This window comes from Capronia coronata, assembly GCF_000585585.1.
Source record: "Capronia coronata CBS 617.96 chromosome Unknown acBCG-supercont1.3, whole genome shotgun sequence".
Lineage (NCBI taxonomy): Eukaryota > Fungi > Ascomycota > Eurotiomycetes > Chaetothyriales > Herpotrichiellaceae > Capronia > Capronia coronata.
This window is the reverse complement of record NW_006912895.1, coordinates 1,440,297-1,458,842: the sequence shown is the minus strand read 5'-3', so window position 1 is coordinate 1,458,842 and position 18,546 is coordinate 1,440,297. Positions and strand designations below refer to the sequence as shown.

General features: G+C 52.6%; 7 protein-coding genes across 7 annotated transcripts; 2 read left to right on the top strand and 5 right to left on the bottom strand.

Annotated features, from left to right (window-relative positions):
* Positions 1-961: 961 nt before the first annotated feature.
* Positions 962-3,068, bottom strand: A1O1_03839 (uncharacterized protein; the record flags this gene model as incomplete). Its single annotated transcript, XM_007724739.1, has 3 exons — positions 962-2,629; positions 2,681-2,740; positions 3,051-3,068. The coding sequence occupies 3 exons, from the start codon at positions 3,066-3,068 to the stop codon at positions 962-964; spliced, it is 1,746 nt and encodes a 581-aa protein (XP_007722929.1).
* A 69-nt stretch (positions 3,069-3,137) lies between these two features.
* Positions 3,138-4,608, bottom strand: A1O1_03838 (uncharacterized protein; the record flags this gene model as incomplete). Its single annotated transcript, XM_007724738.1, has 4 exons — positions 3,138-3,939; positions 3,987-4,095; positions 4,148-4,286; positions 4,339-4,608. The coding sequence occupies 4 exons, from the start codon at positions 4,606-4,608 to the stop codon at positions 3,138-3,140; spliced, it is 1,320 nt and encodes a 439-aa protein (XP_007722928.1).
* An 878-nt stretch (positions 4,609-5,486) lies between these two features.
* On the top strand, positions 5,487-5,859 carry A1O1_03837 (poly(A) polymerase; the record flags this gene model as incomplete). Its single annotated transcript, XM_007724737.1, has 2 exons — positions 5,487-5,502; positions 5,558-5,859. The coding sequence occupies 2 exons, from the start codon at positions 5,487-5,489 to the stop codon at positions 5,857-5,859; spliced, it is 318 nt and encodes a 105-aa protein (XP_007722927.1).
* Positions 5,860-7,420: 1,561 nt separating this feature from the next.
* A1O1_03836 (tRNA-dihydrouridine synthase 1) lies at positions 7,421-9,176 on the top strand (the record flags this gene model as incomplete). Its single annotated transcript, XM_007724736.1, has 2 exons — positions 7,421-7,552; positions 7,620-9,176. The coding sequence occupies 2 exons, from the start codon at positions 7,421-7,423 to the stop codon at positions 9,174-9,176; spliced, it is 1,689 nt and encodes a 562-aa protein (XP_007722926.1).
* Positions 9,177-9,617: 441 nt separating this feature from the next.
* Positions 9,618-11,510, bottom strand: A1O1_03835 (uncharacterized protein; the record flags this gene model as incomplete). Its single annotated transcript, XM_007724735.1, has 1 exon — positions 9,618-11,510. One exon carries the CDS (start codon positions 11,508-11,510, stop codon positions 9,618-9,620), a length of 1,893 nt encoding a protein of 630 aa, XP_007722925.1.
* Positions 11,511-12,631: 1,121 nt separating this feature from the next.
* A1O1_03834 (uncharacterized protein) lies at positions 12,632-14,851 on the bottom strand (the record flags this gene model as incomplete). Its single annotated transcript, XM_007724734.1, has 1 exon — positions 12,632-14,851. The coding sequence occupies one exon, from the start codon at positions 14,849-14,851 to the stop codon at positions 12,632-12,634; it is 2,220 nt and encodes a 739-aa protein (XP_007722924.1).
* A 1,349-nt stretch (positions 14,852-16,200) lies between these two features.
* On the bottom strand, positions 16,201-17,487 carry A1O1_03833 (uncharacterized protein; the record flags this gene model as incomplete). Its single annotated transcript, XM_007724733.1, has 1 exon — positions 16,201-17,487. The coding sequence occupies one exon, from the start codon at positions 17,485-17,487 to the stop codon at positions 16,201-16,203; it is 1,287 nt and encodes a 428-aa protein (XP_007722923.1).
* Positions 17,488-18,546: the final 1,059 nt, after the last annotated feature.

Below are 18,546 nucleotides of genomic sequence, written 5' to 3'. Positions count from 1 at the left end.
GCGACTCCCGCCTCCCTTATCGCCTCCTCGATGTATTTAGTCATCCTAGTTGAACCAATAGGAAAACTACATTTGCTTACTAATAGGAGCGACTATCCTCTTACATACTAGTACGACGAAACAGGAACTTACTCTGAACGCTTCCTTACCAAATCTAGGAGGCGTCTCCCGGGAACGCTGGCACTGACTGGCGGCGTGTAGGGATCGAGACAGTCAGTACACGTGGAGAAGAAACGAGACTTCCACGTTCAAGTTCCTGATGATTTGGAACATGTGAGGATCCGGATGCTGCCTCTGCAAATTGGGGTATTGTTAGGTACCTACCTAAGATAAGATAGGTACTTGTTGCGACCTTCGATACGAGTCGACGAGTGAGAGCAGACACGCGTCAAGTCAGACACCCCCTGTCAGCGCAAATTCGGTAACATATCTAGATAAGACAATGTGGTGTTCTTGGTATGTAGAAAAGGTGGACTTGTCGTCAGCCCGGCGGAAGCCACTGGTGTCAGCACTGTACATACTTAGGTACATTCTTGATCAGCCATCAGCTCCGTGACAAGAGTAACGTTCCAAAGCCGACACCATGTGGAGAGGGAAACGTAGACTCGGCAAGGCTCTGTCTGCCGAAATCGGGTTGTCTCTTGTCCATGACAACTTCTTCGGGGCTGGCGCTTACACGTAGTTGTTTGCAAGGGAGCGGATGTCGGATAGCGATATTTGTCAATACAGATACTCCGCCGCGTGGCGGCAGATACTAACATCAGTAAGAAAGAAACCAGCGTGGTGAGAGCGCACCATCAATGACGTGTTCACGTTTCTGAAGGGTATCTTATTCCGGAAGCAAAGCTACTAGCTGATGACTGCCACACCGAAACTCCACAAGACTGAAGCATAAGAAACCCCGGACGCGTCGTCATCGAATGAAAAGTTCACCTCGGCTCAGACGGCCAATGTCGCAGTATCACTCCTTGGTCAGCAGGACAACAAATGTGGCCTTGCGTCCCTGGACATGTTCGAGGTAGGCATCAAGCTCGTCGTCCTCCTCGATCAGATATGAGATGTCATTCCCTCCAGCATCCTTCTCAACGCCGTCAATGCGAGCCACCTTGGCATCTGGATACTTAATCGAGAGCATTGCATGTAGCTCTTGCACAGTTCGGCCGGACAATGACCCCAGCCACATCTTGGTATTGTTGTACATGGTCGACTTGGCATGCGGTCGAACATACACCGGCGTCATGGTCGACACTGGGTGAGATCCGAGATTGTCCGCCACCTGCAGCAGATTGGGGTCGATCTGAAGATCTGACAAATCATTGTTCTGGATTGCAGCTGAGACGTCGCCGAATGGATTGGCTGGCAGCGACGGCTCGTAGGCATTGCTGGGAGGTGCTTGCGGAGCCGCCTCGACGGCCTGAGCTGCCTGAACTGCCTCAGCCGCCTGGATGGTGTCGACTGCCTCCAATGTCCGAGCAGGACTCTCCGTGGCCTTCTTGCGAAAGGTGCCCTTCTTTTTGGCCCGATCATCCCTGACACGTTTCATGACATCGCGGCAGAGAAGCTCCAGCGCCGCCTTTTTCTTCTCATGGTCAGGATCTGCACTGCCCGGAGCTAAGATCTGCTGCAGAAGAGGTGTTTCTGTAATCCAACGGTCCTTGAACTCCTGCCACTTGTCAGGTCCCATCTCCAACTTGCTAGTGTAGTGTTCTGAATCAAGGATGTTGTAGAAGCCACTGCGGATCTGGCGGCTCTGTTCGGGATTCAGACCAAGGATATTCTTGGACTCCAAGATGGTGAGCCGACGACCCATGGTACGAATGCGCTTGGTGACATCAGTGCAAATAACGTCCAATGCAAGCTCTTTGGACTGCCGGTTCGATGGATCAGTGTAGAAGGCGGCTTGTAGCAAAGGGTTTTCCTGAACAAGTCGATCCTTGACGGCTTGCCACTTTTCTGCACCGGCGACAGTCTTCTGCATGATCTGCTCTTCTTGACAGATGGCTTGGAATTGATCTCGGAGCGCACGATACTGTTTCGTGCTGAGAGATAAAATCTCTCGGCTCTCCTCAAGCGTGGTCTCGGATGGAAAGCGAGGCGGAAGTCCAGCAGGGTCAGCCGGGAGTCCAGCATAACCCTTGGTCCGACGACGACGCTTCTTGGCTCGCCATCTCTCGTCACTGATAGCCTGAAGTCGTTCGAGTCTCTCTCGTTGTTGTTGCACAAACTCTTCTGGGGGCTCTTCGACAGCCGGTGGTGGTGCCTGTTCCTCGAGACTTTCCTCATTCTGCGCGGCGGCCAGTAACTGGGCCTCGAATCGAGCCTCTTCTTCTTCGGCTGGGGTTTGTTTCGCACCATTTGGGATACGCATCAACCATCGATTCTTGGCCCGTAGTCTCATGAGTTCGCGTTCTTTGATGTCATGGCCTTCTTCATGAAGTATTGCAAGCATGTTACGCTGACTGTAGTTGGCTTCCCAGAGCTCTTTCACGCGATCCACCAAGTCTTCATCCCGGAATGCCGGTTTGCGCTTCGACGGGAATCCCCAGCGCTTAAACTGGGTCTGGAAGGCACGTTTCGAGGGGGTGAAGTTGGCAGTGTCTCGCATATACTGCATGATCTCCTCGAGCGACTGGTCGATGTTAGCAGAAGCGCGACTGAGATGACGGGGAGAGATACATACCTTGCGCTCCTCGATGTAGAGTTTGTAGCAGACATCTTTGTGCGGGTCCCAGTTGTAAACCTGTCCAAGTCAGTAACCATGATCATGCCATCCATCGAGGAACCATACCATGATGCCTGTGATGCCTTGACGCGTTGCTCGACCGTACACAAAACGCGCTTCGAGGATGCTGTGACGGAGTTTTGTAAAGCCACGCAGATTGATGGCGAGGTGCAACCTTGGCACGGCTATTACTACTTCGGGTTAGTCCGGTTACTAATTGTTGTTTTGGGAGGGAAGGCGCGCAGTCCGGACCGGAGGAAATTTATTCCGGATATGCCACTACTACTAGTAGTATCATTACGACGAGGCTGAGAACTGCCATTATTACATCCACCTTCTCAGTCATCGGTCACGTCTCATCAGATATCGACGTAGTGATGACTTTGCTATTATAAGGCATACAATCCATGTCACTCTACCGTCTGGGCTGTCTAGGTCCAATCTTGTCCCTCCACTCATCATCTATCCCGACTCTCTCTTGTCGAGGTCTTTCTAACCAGCGCCGTTGCCACTCTCGAGTCTTCTCTTCCCAACGAGCTATCTGCGACACAGTAAACCCGGCCGCAGCATCTGCACACTCCTTCACCTTTTCCATGGGTACCAGGTGACCACAGTCAAGGACAATCTCTTTCACTTGTCCTGCCTGTTGTCCACCATTACCTCCAACTCCACTACCCGTAAATTCCATCTTTTTTCGTCTTAGCTCCGGTGTTGCAAGTTCAGACTTGTTCCCAAATATATACAAGACCGGCGGCTTCAACTCAGGAAGTCTCCGAAACATTTGTGCCGGCTCCGGTCGATAGAATGGATAGTCTTCAACATCGTCCTTATGTATGTCCCCGTATACGGTCCGACCCTTTTCAGGCGGATTAACCGAGGTTCCATAGTATTTCGGCCTCAGGTATGAAAACACTTCTTGCGCCTTTGGAGTACTCAATGTGACCGGCGGGTCTGCGTTGCTCCCTCTTTCGGGATAGAGTGCTGTCGGTAAGTCTCTCAGACCATACTCGATCCACTTTCTAAGCACTCGCGGATCCCAGGCTTGATAGAACTTATTGCCAGCAAAACGTTTGGTAGCGTCTTGCCTTGATGGCCAAAGGTCACGCCGGTACGTTGCGGCTGGGGCGTACGTCCTGCTGGGGTTCTCGATTTGAATGACTGGATCAATCAGGATAAGAGCCTGCAGCAATCGAGGATGAAGGAGTGAAAGTTGCGTCCTACCGAGGATCAGTTGCAAAGTCTCCTCGTTTGTCGTAGACTGTACAGTTGTGTTCCACCCATACTGTGGCCGATGCCCACAAGAGGCTGAGGCATGTCACTTTGCTTCTGGTTGATCAGGTAGAGGAGATCCCTAGCATGGTCCCACCAACTTGCTGTTGTGGTAAGTAAGCTGGGCACGAGAATCCCGGGTATCGGTATCCCTACGGTCATTTCCCACGACAGCTTCATTGAGAACGAAACTTTGACCTTGATGAGCCATGTCGGCGATCCAGATGGCACGGATCCTCCGCCCAAGACCGTGCATCTTCTCCTCGAGGTCATCAAACAAGGGTTCGTACATCTCCTATGCACTTTGAGGATCTGACAAAGCAATCATGGGCAGAAATGGTACCGACCTTGGGAAAGCCATTGCCGTGGGCGGCAATAAAGGTGATGTCTCCAGACCGCGGTTCAGTGTTGGTCTTGGGTATATACTGCTTTACAGCTAGCCTCAAGCTATTCTCACAGCCCACTTCCGTGCCCCTTGGCCAATGCCGAGTATGTTGGGCGGGTATGACATGATCGACAACTCGAAAACCAGATAGGCCTCTGCGCAGGTGGCTCAGTATTGATCCATTGTTGCTTGGTAGCACAGATCGTCTTCTCGAGGGTTGAAACAGCAACATTCTCAGTCAAGGTGGCTACACTCATCGACGCGGAGACGACTTCCCTAGGTCGTCTTAGAAGAGTTGTTGCTTTTCCGCGACACTAATCCCTGACCGAAAGACGGCGGACGAAGCTCGGAGACGGAGTGCTACTTGTTGTAGGTTAAAGATACGGTTCCGCAGAGACCTTCTTCGGGCAGACCGACTGCCCCCAATCCTGTGACTTACTGTATACAAGCAGCACATGCTCAGAAGATCAAGAGTAGGGTGTCATTGTCAACAAGCAATATGCCACTGTCGTCATGTTGGGTCTGCCCATGATGCAAGAAGGCTCTCGATGCACGGAACCCCTGCAAGTCCAAGTCCAGACCTGTTCCGAAGGATGGTGACTCAACCCGGCGGCGCTAACTGCGAAGCAAACAATGCGACGAGATCTCACATGCCTGACTGTCAGGCTTCCGGCGGTGCTATAGTATGATACGACCTTCCAGTCGACACGCGGTGATGCATATATGCGCATCTTGCTCACCCTGTGGGTCATTGCGGCCCAAAGGAGCTGCGCCACGATGTATTTCATGGCATGGTGAATACATATACAGATGTTGTCAAGCCACATCTGGACAGTCTTTCAATATCGCCAGGAAAATCTGTTCAGACTTTGGAGACTGGCAATGGCTAAACCCTGTGACAGGCCAGATCAAGGTCTAAATTCCTCGTCGAACGTTCTTAGTCACTTGAGGAGCGTTGCAGAGAGTCATCTCAGGGAGATCGAGGCACAAAGACAGCAAGAAGAGGTGGAGGTGTCCAGAAGATTGCAGGAAGTAGCGCGCTACACAAAACAACGCCGACAAGTAAAAGGAAGCAGGTTGTTGCCATCATCGGCAACCCCGACAACTAAGATGAGGTCAGCTCAAGGTATGTATGCCGGGGATCCTGCGGCAGCTCGCTTAGGCTCATGTCAGTCGCTCAGATGTTTTGAGTCGTCTGCAATGGGATAGCGACCACGACATGACGAGATACACGATAGGATATCTTGAAAGATTTGACGGCATCAAGGAAATGCCTGCCAGCAGCTGGATCGCCGAATCTACCGAAGAAGACTGGATCCCTCAACATCGCATCAAATACTTCAAACGTACTCTCGACAACGGTGAAAGGGAGATGGTTTGGGATCGCGAAAAGCGGATAGACAAGATATTTGGCAGCGGATTGGGCAGCGCTGACGAGGCTGATGTCCGATCTGAGGATGGCGGAGTGCGCTTGACTTCATGATCTCATGCATAGACAACAGCATCCATCTCATTCTGATGGTGTTCCAGGACACGATTAGTCCGATCACACTTTCAATGCTGCCCAACGTGTTTGCACATTGAGATCTTTGCTGGCAGTAAGACCTAACGTCGGCTTTTGCTGAACTGAACGCCAACAACAGAATTTGTCAGGGGAGCCGACAAGTCCCACTTCCGACAGTCGAGGTTGTCGATGGGTTAGCATCGGACTTTCTAGAGGGGATTCACAAACTGAGAAGGACAAACAGACCTTCTGATCAGGCGTACAAATATCTCTCCCCATTGACCAGCATGATATCTGGGGCAACGAATGATATTCAGAGAATGGTGAAAATCCAGGCATTGCTTACCCTTGTCATCACAACTCCTCTGATCACTGGCAGTCCTTTCTACCCTACTAAGCTTCCTAGAGACATATGCACCGTGGGTGTCTGCCCAGGATATCTCCAAATAGTTGCGATGAAGGCTGACATTGACTGCAGATGTTCTATTGCATGGGTAGAAACTGGCAAGGGCCCTGTGCTCACGACTTTTCACCGGCAGATATGTGTGTCACATTCGCAGGGATATGGGTAAGTGTTCTCAACGCACGAGACAGTGCTGGAACTCAGTTTCCAGTACTCTGGCATATTCCCATCTGACGATCATGGCATGACAGAATCATTCAATCAGTTCGGTTGGCCCAGATCCCGGGACGTACTGCACTTTTTTCAGGTATGCTAGCATCTCACAAATTCGGATAAGCCGGTGCTTCGGACCCAACACTGAAGGTGCATTAGTGATGATGGATGCCGGTTTGCGGTCCGGGAAGCGGGAGATGGCAAACAAGTTGAGCTTTCGTATCCTGGAAAGACCGACTTGTCCATATTGGGGATCGACAATTTGTTTGGAAGCTATGTTTGTAGTAGAACGGCCAACTGTTGAGGCTGATATGCATGTCCCTTGCCTCTTTGACTTGGTCACAGATACTCCATAACAGGAAAGTCGACAGTAGGAAATGAGGAGGATTGACACCAACAATCTTGGAATGCTGATAGCAGGCCACCGTTTCGTGATTTTAGCGGCCGATTTGTCCATATATATCCAGGCACAGACTCATGATTGAAGGTCTCAAAGCGGTGCACGGCCTTGACAGCCACTTACCAGAGTTGTTGGAGCTGTAACAAACAAGCAAGCTGCGCGACAACACGACAGGTTTCAAGATATTTATAAGCCGAGGTCGAATGTCGATGATGACTAAGACTGCGATAAAACAGCATCACGTGCGATAAGACATTTCCAGCGGAGCATACATTCCCCGATGCGAAATCTCAAGAAATATTTCCATCTCGTCGCATTTCGCATATGTCGTTTCACGACCTTGACGCAGTCTACGAATATCCTATCCCCATACCCTCGTTGCACGGTAGCAGTAAAAAGGAATGGAAGTCCAATAAAAAAGTCCCAATCACCCTAGTTCTACTGCACGTATGTCCAGGCATATCGTCAATTGGCTAGGGACAACACTCGAACGACTCCAACGACAGATACTTCCCACGAGAATCATGGCCGAGGCCGCCTCCGCCGTCAATGGCACAAGCCAACCTGTACGGCCCAAGCTGACAGGCAGAGCCTTCTACGAAATTATAGGCAGTCCCAAAATGATCGTCGCCCCCATGGTCGATCGCTCAGAATTCGTCCGTCCCACCCCCCCTCCTCCTCCACGACTTTTTCCCACAATATATATGTTGACTCGTTCTCCAGGCATGGAGGCTCCTGACCCGGTCTTACCTGGATGAAGAGCGGTCGAAATCTCTGCTAGCATATACCCCGATGTTCCATGCCAGACTGTTCGGCGAGTCTGCACGAGTACGCGACGACCACTTCCAGCCTACGAAGAGCAGTTTGGTGTCGACGGAGAAATCCTCCTCGCCACCCTGGTTAGATGGGAACCCGGCCATCGACAGGCCGCTGTTCGTGCAATTCTGCGCCAATAAGCCCGAAGAGCTGCTCGAAGCAGCCCGGTACGTTGCTCCATACTGCGACGCGGTGGACTTGAATCTCGGATGTCCTCAAGGGATCGCTAGGGCAGGACACTACGGTGCATTCCTGCAAGAAGACTGGGACACCATCTACAAGCTGATAAGCACACTACACAAGGAGCTGTCGGTTCCGGTGACGGCGAAGATGAGGATTCTGGAGACTCGAGAGAAGACGCTCGAATATGCAAAGATGATTCTCTCGGCCGGCGCGAGCATTTTGACTGTTCATGGGCGACGGCGCGAGCAGAAGGGCCATAATACAGGCTTGGCCGATTGGTCGACGATCCGCTATCTACGGGACAACCTGCCGCCCGAAACCGTCCTTTTCGCGAACGGCAATATCCTCAACTACGGCGATATTGACGCCTGTCTAGCCGCCACCGGTGCGGACGGTGTCATGAGTGCCGAAGGGAACCTCTCGGATCCCACCATCTTCGCTAAGCCGCCCAAAGAGTACAGTCCGCGGGAGTATTGGTACGGGCGTGACGGCAGAAGCGGATACCGGCTGGACGCAGTGTTCCGACGTTATTTGGACATCATCTACAAATACTGTCTGGAGAGGGACCCACCGGTCCGGACTCCATTGTACATCCCTGGCGATCCCAAGCCCGACGATGATGCCCTTCTCGAATCAGCCACCCTCGACGAGCAGGAGCAGGAAGACGAAGGTCCGAAAAAGAAGAAGAGAAAGTTGAACAGCCAAGACAGGAAAGATCCGAATATCAAATCCTTGCAAGGCCATTTATTCCAGCTTCTCCGGCCCATGCTGGCCGAACATACTCATATTAGAGACGCCCTTGCGCGGACCAGGGTCGGGGACATGGACAGGTTCGAGAAGGTCCTCAGTATGGTAGAAGCAGCGGTGAGGGAAGGTCTTGACGAAGATGCAGCGGCAACCACAACCGTAGCCGCAGCCGCAGCCGCAGACCAGACAACGGTCGAGTCTACACAGATAGCTCCGCCGTCGACGAAAGAAGATATACCCGAGGCCACTTTAACGCCCAAACAGAAAACGGAAGCCAAGTACAAGAGGCCCTGGTGGGTATGTCAGCCACATATCCGGCCGCTGCCCGAGGAAGCCATCCAGAAAGGGTCTTTGCAATTAAGCAGGAAAGAATTGGCTAGGAGAGCTGCCAAAGAGGCCGCCGAGACGAAGAGTGATCCGATCCAAAGGACTGATGAGGTGGCCTCCAATCGAATACCAGAGACCGGGACAAATGCCCCAGAATCTGCTTCTGGTGCCAGTGATCTGCCCAAAGCTGCTCTTGTATGTGGCTGATCATACTGTATTGACACAGAAGGATAAGTATAATGTGCAACGAGAAAACCAGTCGAACACATCCTTTCTTGCTGAAACATATCTATTATTACGATACTGTACAATCTACGCCTTACCTGTATGCATACCTAGATATTTCCATGAGACCCAACCGGGCCCTGCCAGAGTATCCGTTTCTGAATGGCGTCCAGCGCCAATCGCCCTGTTGGAATCTTTCTTCGGCCACAACACTGACTGGACGAGTCTGACGTCTTGAACAAACAATAGTTGCCGAATGACTGCAACCAACCTCCTTGCGAACATAACCGTTTGTGGGGGCCCTTCGGTTCAAAGATCGTGCTCGTCAGATGCGTTGATGGGCACGGCATAGTCGGACTCGTCTTCGCCTTCATCTTGAGCACCATCGGTCCGTACAGCAGAGCCTCCCGCATTAGAACCTTCTTACTCCTCCTCCTCCTCCTCCTCTTCCTCATCATCACCATCAGCGGCGACCCCGGCAGCGGCAGCGGCCTTGGCGGCGGCCCGTCTATTCTGGTCAGCCTTCGCTTTCTTAGCGAAGAACGTCTTGTCCCGCTTGCAAGCGAAATCCTGGATCATCGATTCCAGGCGGCACCTCTGGGTCATCAGGGCGGGCGCCGTGCGGTCCGTTCGTGGGTCCTTTGCGCCCCCGGGCTTGGTGCCGGTGAATTTCTTGTTTAGAGCATCCGCCCATTTCTTCTTGAGGTCGTCTGATACAACCAGAGGGACCACTTCCTTTTGAGTCTTGCCCGTCTCCTTCATCAACCTGTCCACCTCTTTCCTTGTCAGGTCGTACACGAACTTGTTTTCTTCGTCCGACCACGGCTGACTGGCCGCGACTTTGGTTTGCTTGCTGAGCCTATTAATTGCCTGCCGCCGCCATCTAGACAGCATACCAATATGCTTCTTGTTAAACCAGTCAAACTCCTCGTTGCGCTTTTTTGTACTTTTCCTTCCCTTGACGGACTTGTTCAAGCCCGGCCACTTGAAGGGGCCGAGATAGCGTCTGTATAGGTATCGACCGTTCGAGATGCCCTGGAGGACCAATTTGTGCCGCTCCTTCTGACCCACTCTCAGCCGGCTGCGGTCTTCATTGATCACGGGGACAGGGGCGTGGACTGGGGGGTTGCTGATCAGATGTTCGTCATCTGAGCCATAATCAGGCTCCGAGTCGTTCGGATCCGGTTCGAATGTTTGGCTGTCCTTGCCCCATCCTCTCTCCGGCTTTGGCGCCTTCCAAGCTGTCTGCGAAGGCGCTGGGACCTCATCGGCATTCACATTTCTTCTCAGAACTGGAGCTATGGCTATGGCTTTGGCCTTGCCCTTGCCCTTGGTTTGAGTAGTGGTGGTTTGAGTAGTGTCAAGGGGCTTGAGTCCCGCATGAAACCAAGCGGAGATTGCATCAACAAGATCCCATGCGCTGGTCTTAAGGATGTGCCTCAGCGAATGTACATCCGAGCGACCAGTAGCTTCAATCAACAACGCGAGACGCTCGTCCTGTTCCCTGACTTTCAATTTTTTCACGTCCTCTGTGTCGGTCGAGTTGATAACAATGGGCGCTCTCATACGATCATACCGGTGAAAGAGGCGCCATTGCATGTGATAAATCTTGTCGTTTACGTCCACAACCATCTTCCTATCCCATTGGTAGTAGACAAGGAGAAGGATTGCTTCTGTTGGGGTTATAGTCTCCCCGTCGAAGCTTTTCCGTACATCATTCATCAGCTGGGTGGCAACTCTCCGCCGCTGTTTTTCGTTGTTGTATCTGTGACGGATGTGATCCGGCTTATCATCGTCGCTCTCGCTGTCGCTGTCGTCTTCGCTACCACTCCCGTCTGGGTCTTTGTCTTCGTCACTGTTATTGCCGTCTATGGCGCCGCCATCATTGTCCTTGGCGCCGCCATCGACGCCTCCTGAACTGGAAGCTTTCTTGCTGTTGGTGGGGGAGGGGCTCTTGCTCTTTCTTTGGCCATTGCCCTTGGCCTTGTCACCACCAGAAGTAGCTGGCGGTGGCGCAAAGATCGTCTGTCGATGAGCACGGAAGCTGGCAATCGCAGCGGTGACGTCCAGAGTCGCACAATTGAGAAAGTGACTCAACATATGGTCCGGCGCCGCCTCGGGAAGCAGGGCTTGAACCATGGCGGTCCTGGCCGTTGCAAGGTCAGCTGGGGGAGCAGAAGCTGCTGCAGAGTTAGTGGGAACGGCAGCCAAGGTAGCAGGGGCGCTAGGCCCAATATTGCCACCAGGACGTGGGCGGCGACCGTTGTCTTCATCGTCAGATGAAGATCGATGGCGTTTTGTTCCTCTGCCGCTCATGGTGTGTAGATGTATGTATATATAGGGGACCACTCAGAGTACCGAGAAGGGTATACCTATCCTTCGTTTGGTCAGTAGTAGTGTGCCAGACACTGCTAATGGTTGTGAGGGAGTGAGAGATGGGATGCTGGAACCAAAAACTCAGTATATCTGTGCTCGTAGCCAGAAGAGAATAGCGTCTTCTCCAGGAAGATCTGAGTCGAGAGGAGAGAGTCGAGTTGAAGGGCGGCCATGCGCAGAACTATATACACCCTACTGTTTGAGTGCCGCATGTGTGTGCATAATGGAATTCCCTTCAACAATGAATACCCGACCAACAGGCCGTGGCCTTGGACCGACCTGTTTCCGGAGGAGACAATGAGAGCGCCAATCCAGGACGCTTTGGGACAGTCATTGTGCCAGTGCAAGATGGTCATTTTCCAAGTGATTGGCTGTGTTGCAGCGGCCGACCCTCGTTGCGTCCCCTCGAATGTTCTCATTGTTGAAGTCTCGCCAAAGCCCTCGTTTTCCTTTCGCTCTTGGGTTGAGATACCAGAAATCCATCTTCAGTATTTCGGTAGCCGCCATCTATTATCTGTGGTAGCAGCTTTGAAGATCATCCCGGTCGAAACTAGCCAACCGGTCAAGAATGGCGGATGTGTCCTGCGAGTGGATGCCCCAGGGGCTCCCATCTGCAGCGGCGTGGATTTCTTTGTAACGCGCCGGAGAGGGTATCATGGCTAGATTCGCCGGATTTGGCTTCGATCGCGATCGTACTATACCGTACAGGTGAGATCGAACATAGGTAGGCAAGCCGATTGATACGTCGACTGGAGATTGTAAAGTGCAGTGAGGAATGCCAGGGAACTTGAAGGTCAATCAAGGTCCAAATATACTACATGTCTTGGCAAGGCTGCGGGTCTTGGCAGTGAAGCCCCTGGCCCCTTTTTCGACAGCCCCGTCTACGCAGTCACCCATTTACCCATCTACACGAGACATGATAGGCATCAGGATACCAGAGACCAGCAATTTATAAGATTACTCAAAGATATACTATATGCTGACTATGGACTAAAGCGACTGCCTTTGATACCCGAAGGCGCCAGAATCTGGCCAACATGATCATGTTTTCTGTTCTTTTGTCAAGTCGCACGTCCTTTCCCCTTGCCTGAGCTGCCTTTTCCACCTCTTCCACGTCCGCCGTCATCGCCGTCATCGCCATCATCAGGGCTATCGTCATCCGAATCCTGGTCTTTCTCTTCAAAATCCGAGTCCGAATCGCTTTCCAAATCATCCTGGTTCTCGTCAGTCCCGACCATAAGATGCTTGGCGATACCCTTAATCCGACGGCGCTGGGCCTGGATCGCATAGGGAGTGCGCCAGGGCCGAGGCGCCCCCATATACTTAAACTTGTATTTGGTCTTCTGGATCCTGAGTGCGTCAGGCCCGGGCCAGGGCTCCATTCGCAGGTTCCGCTTCATATACCTGCTGGTGCCCGCAAACGTGTAATTGAAGTCTCTAGTCAAGTCATGCAATTCCTGCTGAGTGAGAGGCGTTGGAAGCCTGTGGGTTTCTGGAGCCCAATTGCGGGCGGCGGCATCGAACGCCGCACGCTCTTGTTGGGTAAGTGGGCCCGTATGTCCTGGACTGAGGCCTGCGGCTTCATAGAATCTCCGTTCGTTACGCATGATCTCTTGTTCCAGGAGCCACAGGTTCTCGTATTTGTTGAATGGCGTGTTCGTCCCTCGCAGGTCCTCTCCGGTGATGGTGCGGAAGGCGTCCACCCGCCACTTGTTCAGTTTGGAAACGTGCGCAGAATCATACCAGTCGAACTCGACCGTGCTGGTGTTGAGGCTCGGGTCGCTTGTATCGTCCCATCGGAAGGGAACGCTCCTACTGCCGATGCGGAAGGAGCCCGTGAAATGTCGATGGTGGTATTCGCCCTTCCTGATAAACTCGAAGCGAAGCTTGCTTTCGTCGGGCACGCCCACGTACGCTTGCTCGTAGGTTGGGCCATCAATGAGAAAGCCTCGGCGGACGCCTGTCCTTGGTGGTGCGGCGGGTGTTGAGGGTAGACTTCGGCTTGTATCAGTCTTGTCGGCCGCGGCCTTCTTGTTCCCAAGTGGTGCAGATTTAGGTGCTGCTGTCATCGACCTCAGAGTGCGCGTTGAGGTTCCGGCGCCGCTTGTTTGAGTTGTGTCGGCCGCTGTCCCGCTGGTATTGATAGGCTCGGGCCTGACGCCCGTTCTCGCTGAAGCTGTTGTTGGACTCCCGCGACGAACGCTACTTCTTGCTGATCTCAGCGTGCGTGCCGGGGAGATACTCCGGCTTGTTTCAGTCAGATTGGCTGCTTGGCCCCTGGCGTTGCCGAGCGGTTGAGACCTGGCGTCAGTTCTCGTTGAAGATGATGTCAAACCTCCTCGACGAGGACCGCTTCCCGCTGGATTTGAAGCGCGCGAGCTATTTCGCAATGCGGCAGTCTGATCAGTCACTGGACTCCTATGGCTAAATGGCGGTGACGTTGCGGCACGAGTGAAGTCTCTTGGTCTAGGAAGGGTCGGCCGTGGTTCGAATTCGAACCGACCTCCGAGAACTCGTCGCGGCATGTCAGGGTTGCCGATTCTCATACCATGGTCTTCATATCGGGGAACCTGCTGGCCTGTTCGCTTTCTTTTCTTCGGGACATCAACATAGGCCACATCGCCCAGCCTCATCCACTCATCAATGGCGGCCTCCAGATCCCACTCATGCCTTTCGAGGAGCGCCCGGGCAGAGTACCAGCTGTCAGTTGATGTTATTGTGATCAACAACGCCAGTCGCTCATCTTGTACTTCGGTCCGATTGTCTGGTGTCCGGTACGCCGTGGCGCGCTCCCTCAGGTCAGTGTAATCTCCGTTGCGTCTAGCAATGTCGGCGGCGACCTGTTCAGAACCCCAGCGATGGTCGTTGTGCAGTATGGCCATTTCAATGTATTCCGCTGGCAATGCGCCTGTTCTATGGGTCTCGGCGGTCAATCTGTCTTGCACCATGTTGCGACGCTCGCGCCCAACTGTGGGCGCCCGACGCACGCCATTACGCGGTGGTTGATTTGCTGGAAGGGCATTCGGGTTTTGTTGATCCTCCCAGAACGAACGTGCAGCTAAGTTGACGTTCCAGTCTGTGCGATTGAGATGCCATCGCAAAGTCGAGTCAGCCAGGGCATGTGGATACCGTAGCTGCCGGCGAAGGGCTTCCATGCGCTGTTGTCGCTCTTCTAAGCCTTGAGGAGGGGCCTGCACTTGTTGATTCGGCTGGTAAGCAGCAGACCTTTCTACCGGCAAAGGTCGGTTGGTCCATGGATTCTTGTTCGGATTGTTCGACATGATGCCAAACCTCAAAATCACCAGTGTACTCTGGTACGGAGAGAACACAACAAGTAGCACTCAAGGTTTTGAAAGGATACCGGGCTAGGCCTGGTTGTCGACCGTTGAAGAAGATATACAAAGCGAATCGCAGTGAAGCACCGCAAGAATATTTTGTATCACGGCACCCGCAACGACAGGTTGATTCCTGCCAGACTGCTTTCGGAGATTGAAAATTTGAAATTCCGCTTGCGGTACATTCCCAAAGACGTGGATGATGTTGCTGGGGTCACAACGGCTCATTGTGCCCGTCCCACTTCCGCATTCCTCGAGCATAGGGAATTCCGTTTGCGGCGAAAAGCATAGACAGTTTGAAAGTGGCCAGAGCATTCTCGCCAATGTCGGGTACTCAACCGTCGCCCTCATCGAGACGAAAAGAGCGCAACCTTGTCTTCAGCTTTTTCATGTTACATGTATATTTAGAAAATCTCCTCACCCAGACACCGGGATTTCTGCCGGCTTGAGGTACAGTAGACACTCAGGAAGCCTCTGTACCGGCCTTTGAGGCTAGAAGATAGGTGTAGCAGTCACATTCGACCGTGCTATACAAGCGATCCTGCTCACAACTGCAAACAAAGTCAGATTGGCAAACCATGTTGACTACTAGGAAGCACTACACCTAGACCCTTGGTGTACCATAGCTTCAAAGCGGCCATTCGGCTGCAAACAGCAAAACAAAACATGCTGCTCACAGACTCGATTGACTTCTACCTATTGACTTTTGTCTGTCTTCAGGTTCAAGTTGGGAATGAATGGAATTGAATGGAATGTCAAGCACGGTCTCTACGCCGGGCTTGGCGCCAGCCTTGCCCCTGAAAATGCAGCCGTTCCTCTTCGGGAATTGAGGCCATCGTCACAACAGGTAGGTAACAAGAGACTAGACGCAGAACACAATTCTAAGTATGTGTGTTCATTGAGTCAATCAATGACTTGGACATCGTGTTTTTTTGAGGTGTCGAATATCGGATGCTACCAATTGTGAAATAGTAGATTGGCGGAGATAGGTTATAACGGACCATAGCACAAAGTACAATAAAAGCTTCAGAGGTCAAGCGATGATGATCAGCAGTGGAAATTACGGCATCCCACAGCTTGATAGACCTGAATACGGTAAGGCAGCTCTACAAAGTGTTTGAAAAGTATTTAATGCAATTTCAGCTCCCTAGGAGAGCTTCTGCTGTTCGTCGGTATCCTAGTGGAAAGGATCTCTTCTCTCTGCGAGGCAGGAGACAAGGAACAAGACGAAAATGGAACAACCAGCTCTGCAGGCCTCTTGATGTGACCTTTTTAAGGGCTCACTCTTCAGCCTATCACTCCTTCCTCTGGCGCTTCCGGATCGGTTGTCCATCGGACAGATCCTCCTCCTCCTCCTCCTCCTCCTCACCAGGACCAGGCTCTTCGCTGCTCATGGCCAGCCCATAGGCCTGCTCCGCCATCCGCTGTAGATCGGTAATGTCAAAATCCGAAAAGTCGGGGCGATCTTCGGCCTCGGCAGTTCCTCCCGGTGCAGTCTGCTCAGAGTGTTGCTGCACAAACAGGTCCGACGCGAACTGAAAGTCGTCGGCGGAGGCGAGGGCGGGGGCGACAGTAAGGGGAGGAGCCGGCGCGGCGCGGGAGGCACGTAGTCTGTCGTACGCCTGCTGCTCTTGCAAGCGAGTTTGTCTGATAGTCTCCGCTGCTCGCCGGTTCGAGTCGTTGGTTCGACGACCAGGGGTCTTGTCCAGCCGCCACCTACGGTCGACGAGGTTGGTGATGCTGCCTGACTGCCGAGAGCCACATGGAGTGTGCGCGCCTGGTAGATACCGACCCTGAAAGATCGCGTTGAACTCTGCCACGATCTGAGGGAATCCGGGAGTCTCGCCGTTCGCGTAGTCACGGTCGGCGAAGATGCTGCGGACAAAGTTCTCTTCAAAGACCGTGTACTCTGCGCTTTCGGCCGGGGGTGCGTATGGTGGGCCGTTAAACCGTCGCACAAGGTCTCCTAACCACTGGTTGAGCGCGCGCAGGTGGTCGGGGTTGTTTGGGCTGAATCCATCGCTCCGGGGGAATTGAAATTCCACATCATGACTGCGGCGGCCAACGGTTTCTGTGCCTCGGAATGTAAGATTGCCATGATGGTAGGTCAATCTTGTGACGGCATTCGCATTCTGATTCATGGCACGATGTTGAGCGCTGTTCACTTGCATGCGTGCAGCTTCGTCTTGATGGTATTGCGCCACAGCTGTCCCAACATCCCAGTCAAAATGTTCGAGGTACCACAATGCCTCTTGTATGCTTCCGCGGGCAGTCATCGCCGCTAGAACTTGTTCAACCATATGGATCGCTTCGCCATCAAGAGTGGTCGTGCATAGGTTGAATTCCACGAAGCGTTGTAGCGTTGGGGTCTGTAGAAGTTCGCCTACCCAACCATTTGGCTGCGGGTTACTCGGCAAGGCAGAGCCAGTCTGTGCCGTGGCTGGCGGCTGTCTTTGGCCATGTGGAGGCAGGAAAGAGGAGGCAGTGGGAACAGGAACAGCAGACGAAGAAGAAGGTTGGCTGGTGCCAGTAGGAGGTGCGACAGAAGACGCAGGCGGCTGTCTGGCCCCGGTAGGAGGCATGGCTCGCTGGTCGTTGTCGTTTTGCTCCTCGTTGGTTGATCTGAACAGGTTAGCAACGTTATGATAGCAGGAGACTTGTTGGGTTCTGCGTACCTCTGCATTTTGACTGCCCTGATGCCGATCTGTACTGTCAAGGTACAACAAGCACAAGATTCGGAGAGGAAGGCGAAGGCGAAGACGAGGACGATGACAACGACAAGGACGAGGGCTCGAAAAGACGATCGATCAATGCTTTGGCTTTGCTCTTTCTCTCTTCTCTCCAGTTGCTGAATGATGAAGTTTGTTAGACGGAAGAAGTTCAGGAAAGGTCCAAGCGAGTTTGATTTAATGAAGATATAGATTCAAACGTGCTGTTTGCCAAGCATGAGGCGCGAGAAACAGTGTCGACGACTAAGCAAGTGATGTAGGGTGGTGCGGTGGGTAGAATGATGCGATGGAGAGTTCAGGGGGGCGTACTAACATTACCGCATTCATGGTTGCAGAAAGTAACCATGATGGAGGAGGTCAAGAGACATCGAGCCAGAGGACTGTACCACAGCCACTCTGGATACATTGGCATGCGACAGCACACGCGAGGGCGATGTTGAAGGTCTTTTGTCCGTTTGTATTAGTTAACAATGCCAATTTCAGGGTATGAATTGAGGGACGTGGCAGGGGGTGGTCTCATGAACATACCTTTGTCGGGGGGAGCCTAAATTTATTTATATATAACGATGAACGTTTCTGGGCGGCAGCATCGTGAGGGAAGTCTGTTGGCGAAAGAGAGGACACAGAGCATTTCCTCGAAGAAGGATTGTGTCTATTCTCTTTAACGGGAGCGGTAGAGGTGTTTGATATGTTGTGAGTGGGGAACTTGTTGCTCGAGCTCCAGTGTTGACGAGGCTGTAGAAGATGTTTCCAGCAGAAGAGTATTGTTTCGGGATTGTGCATGCAAGTACCATGTTGAGTGTCGCAATGAATGTTGTCACCCATTCTTTTGTCCTTTTCGCTCGACACAGGATCCCTGTTCTTCAGTGGTTCGGTGGTGCATCGCACCTTGATAATAGCAAGTGTTGTCGC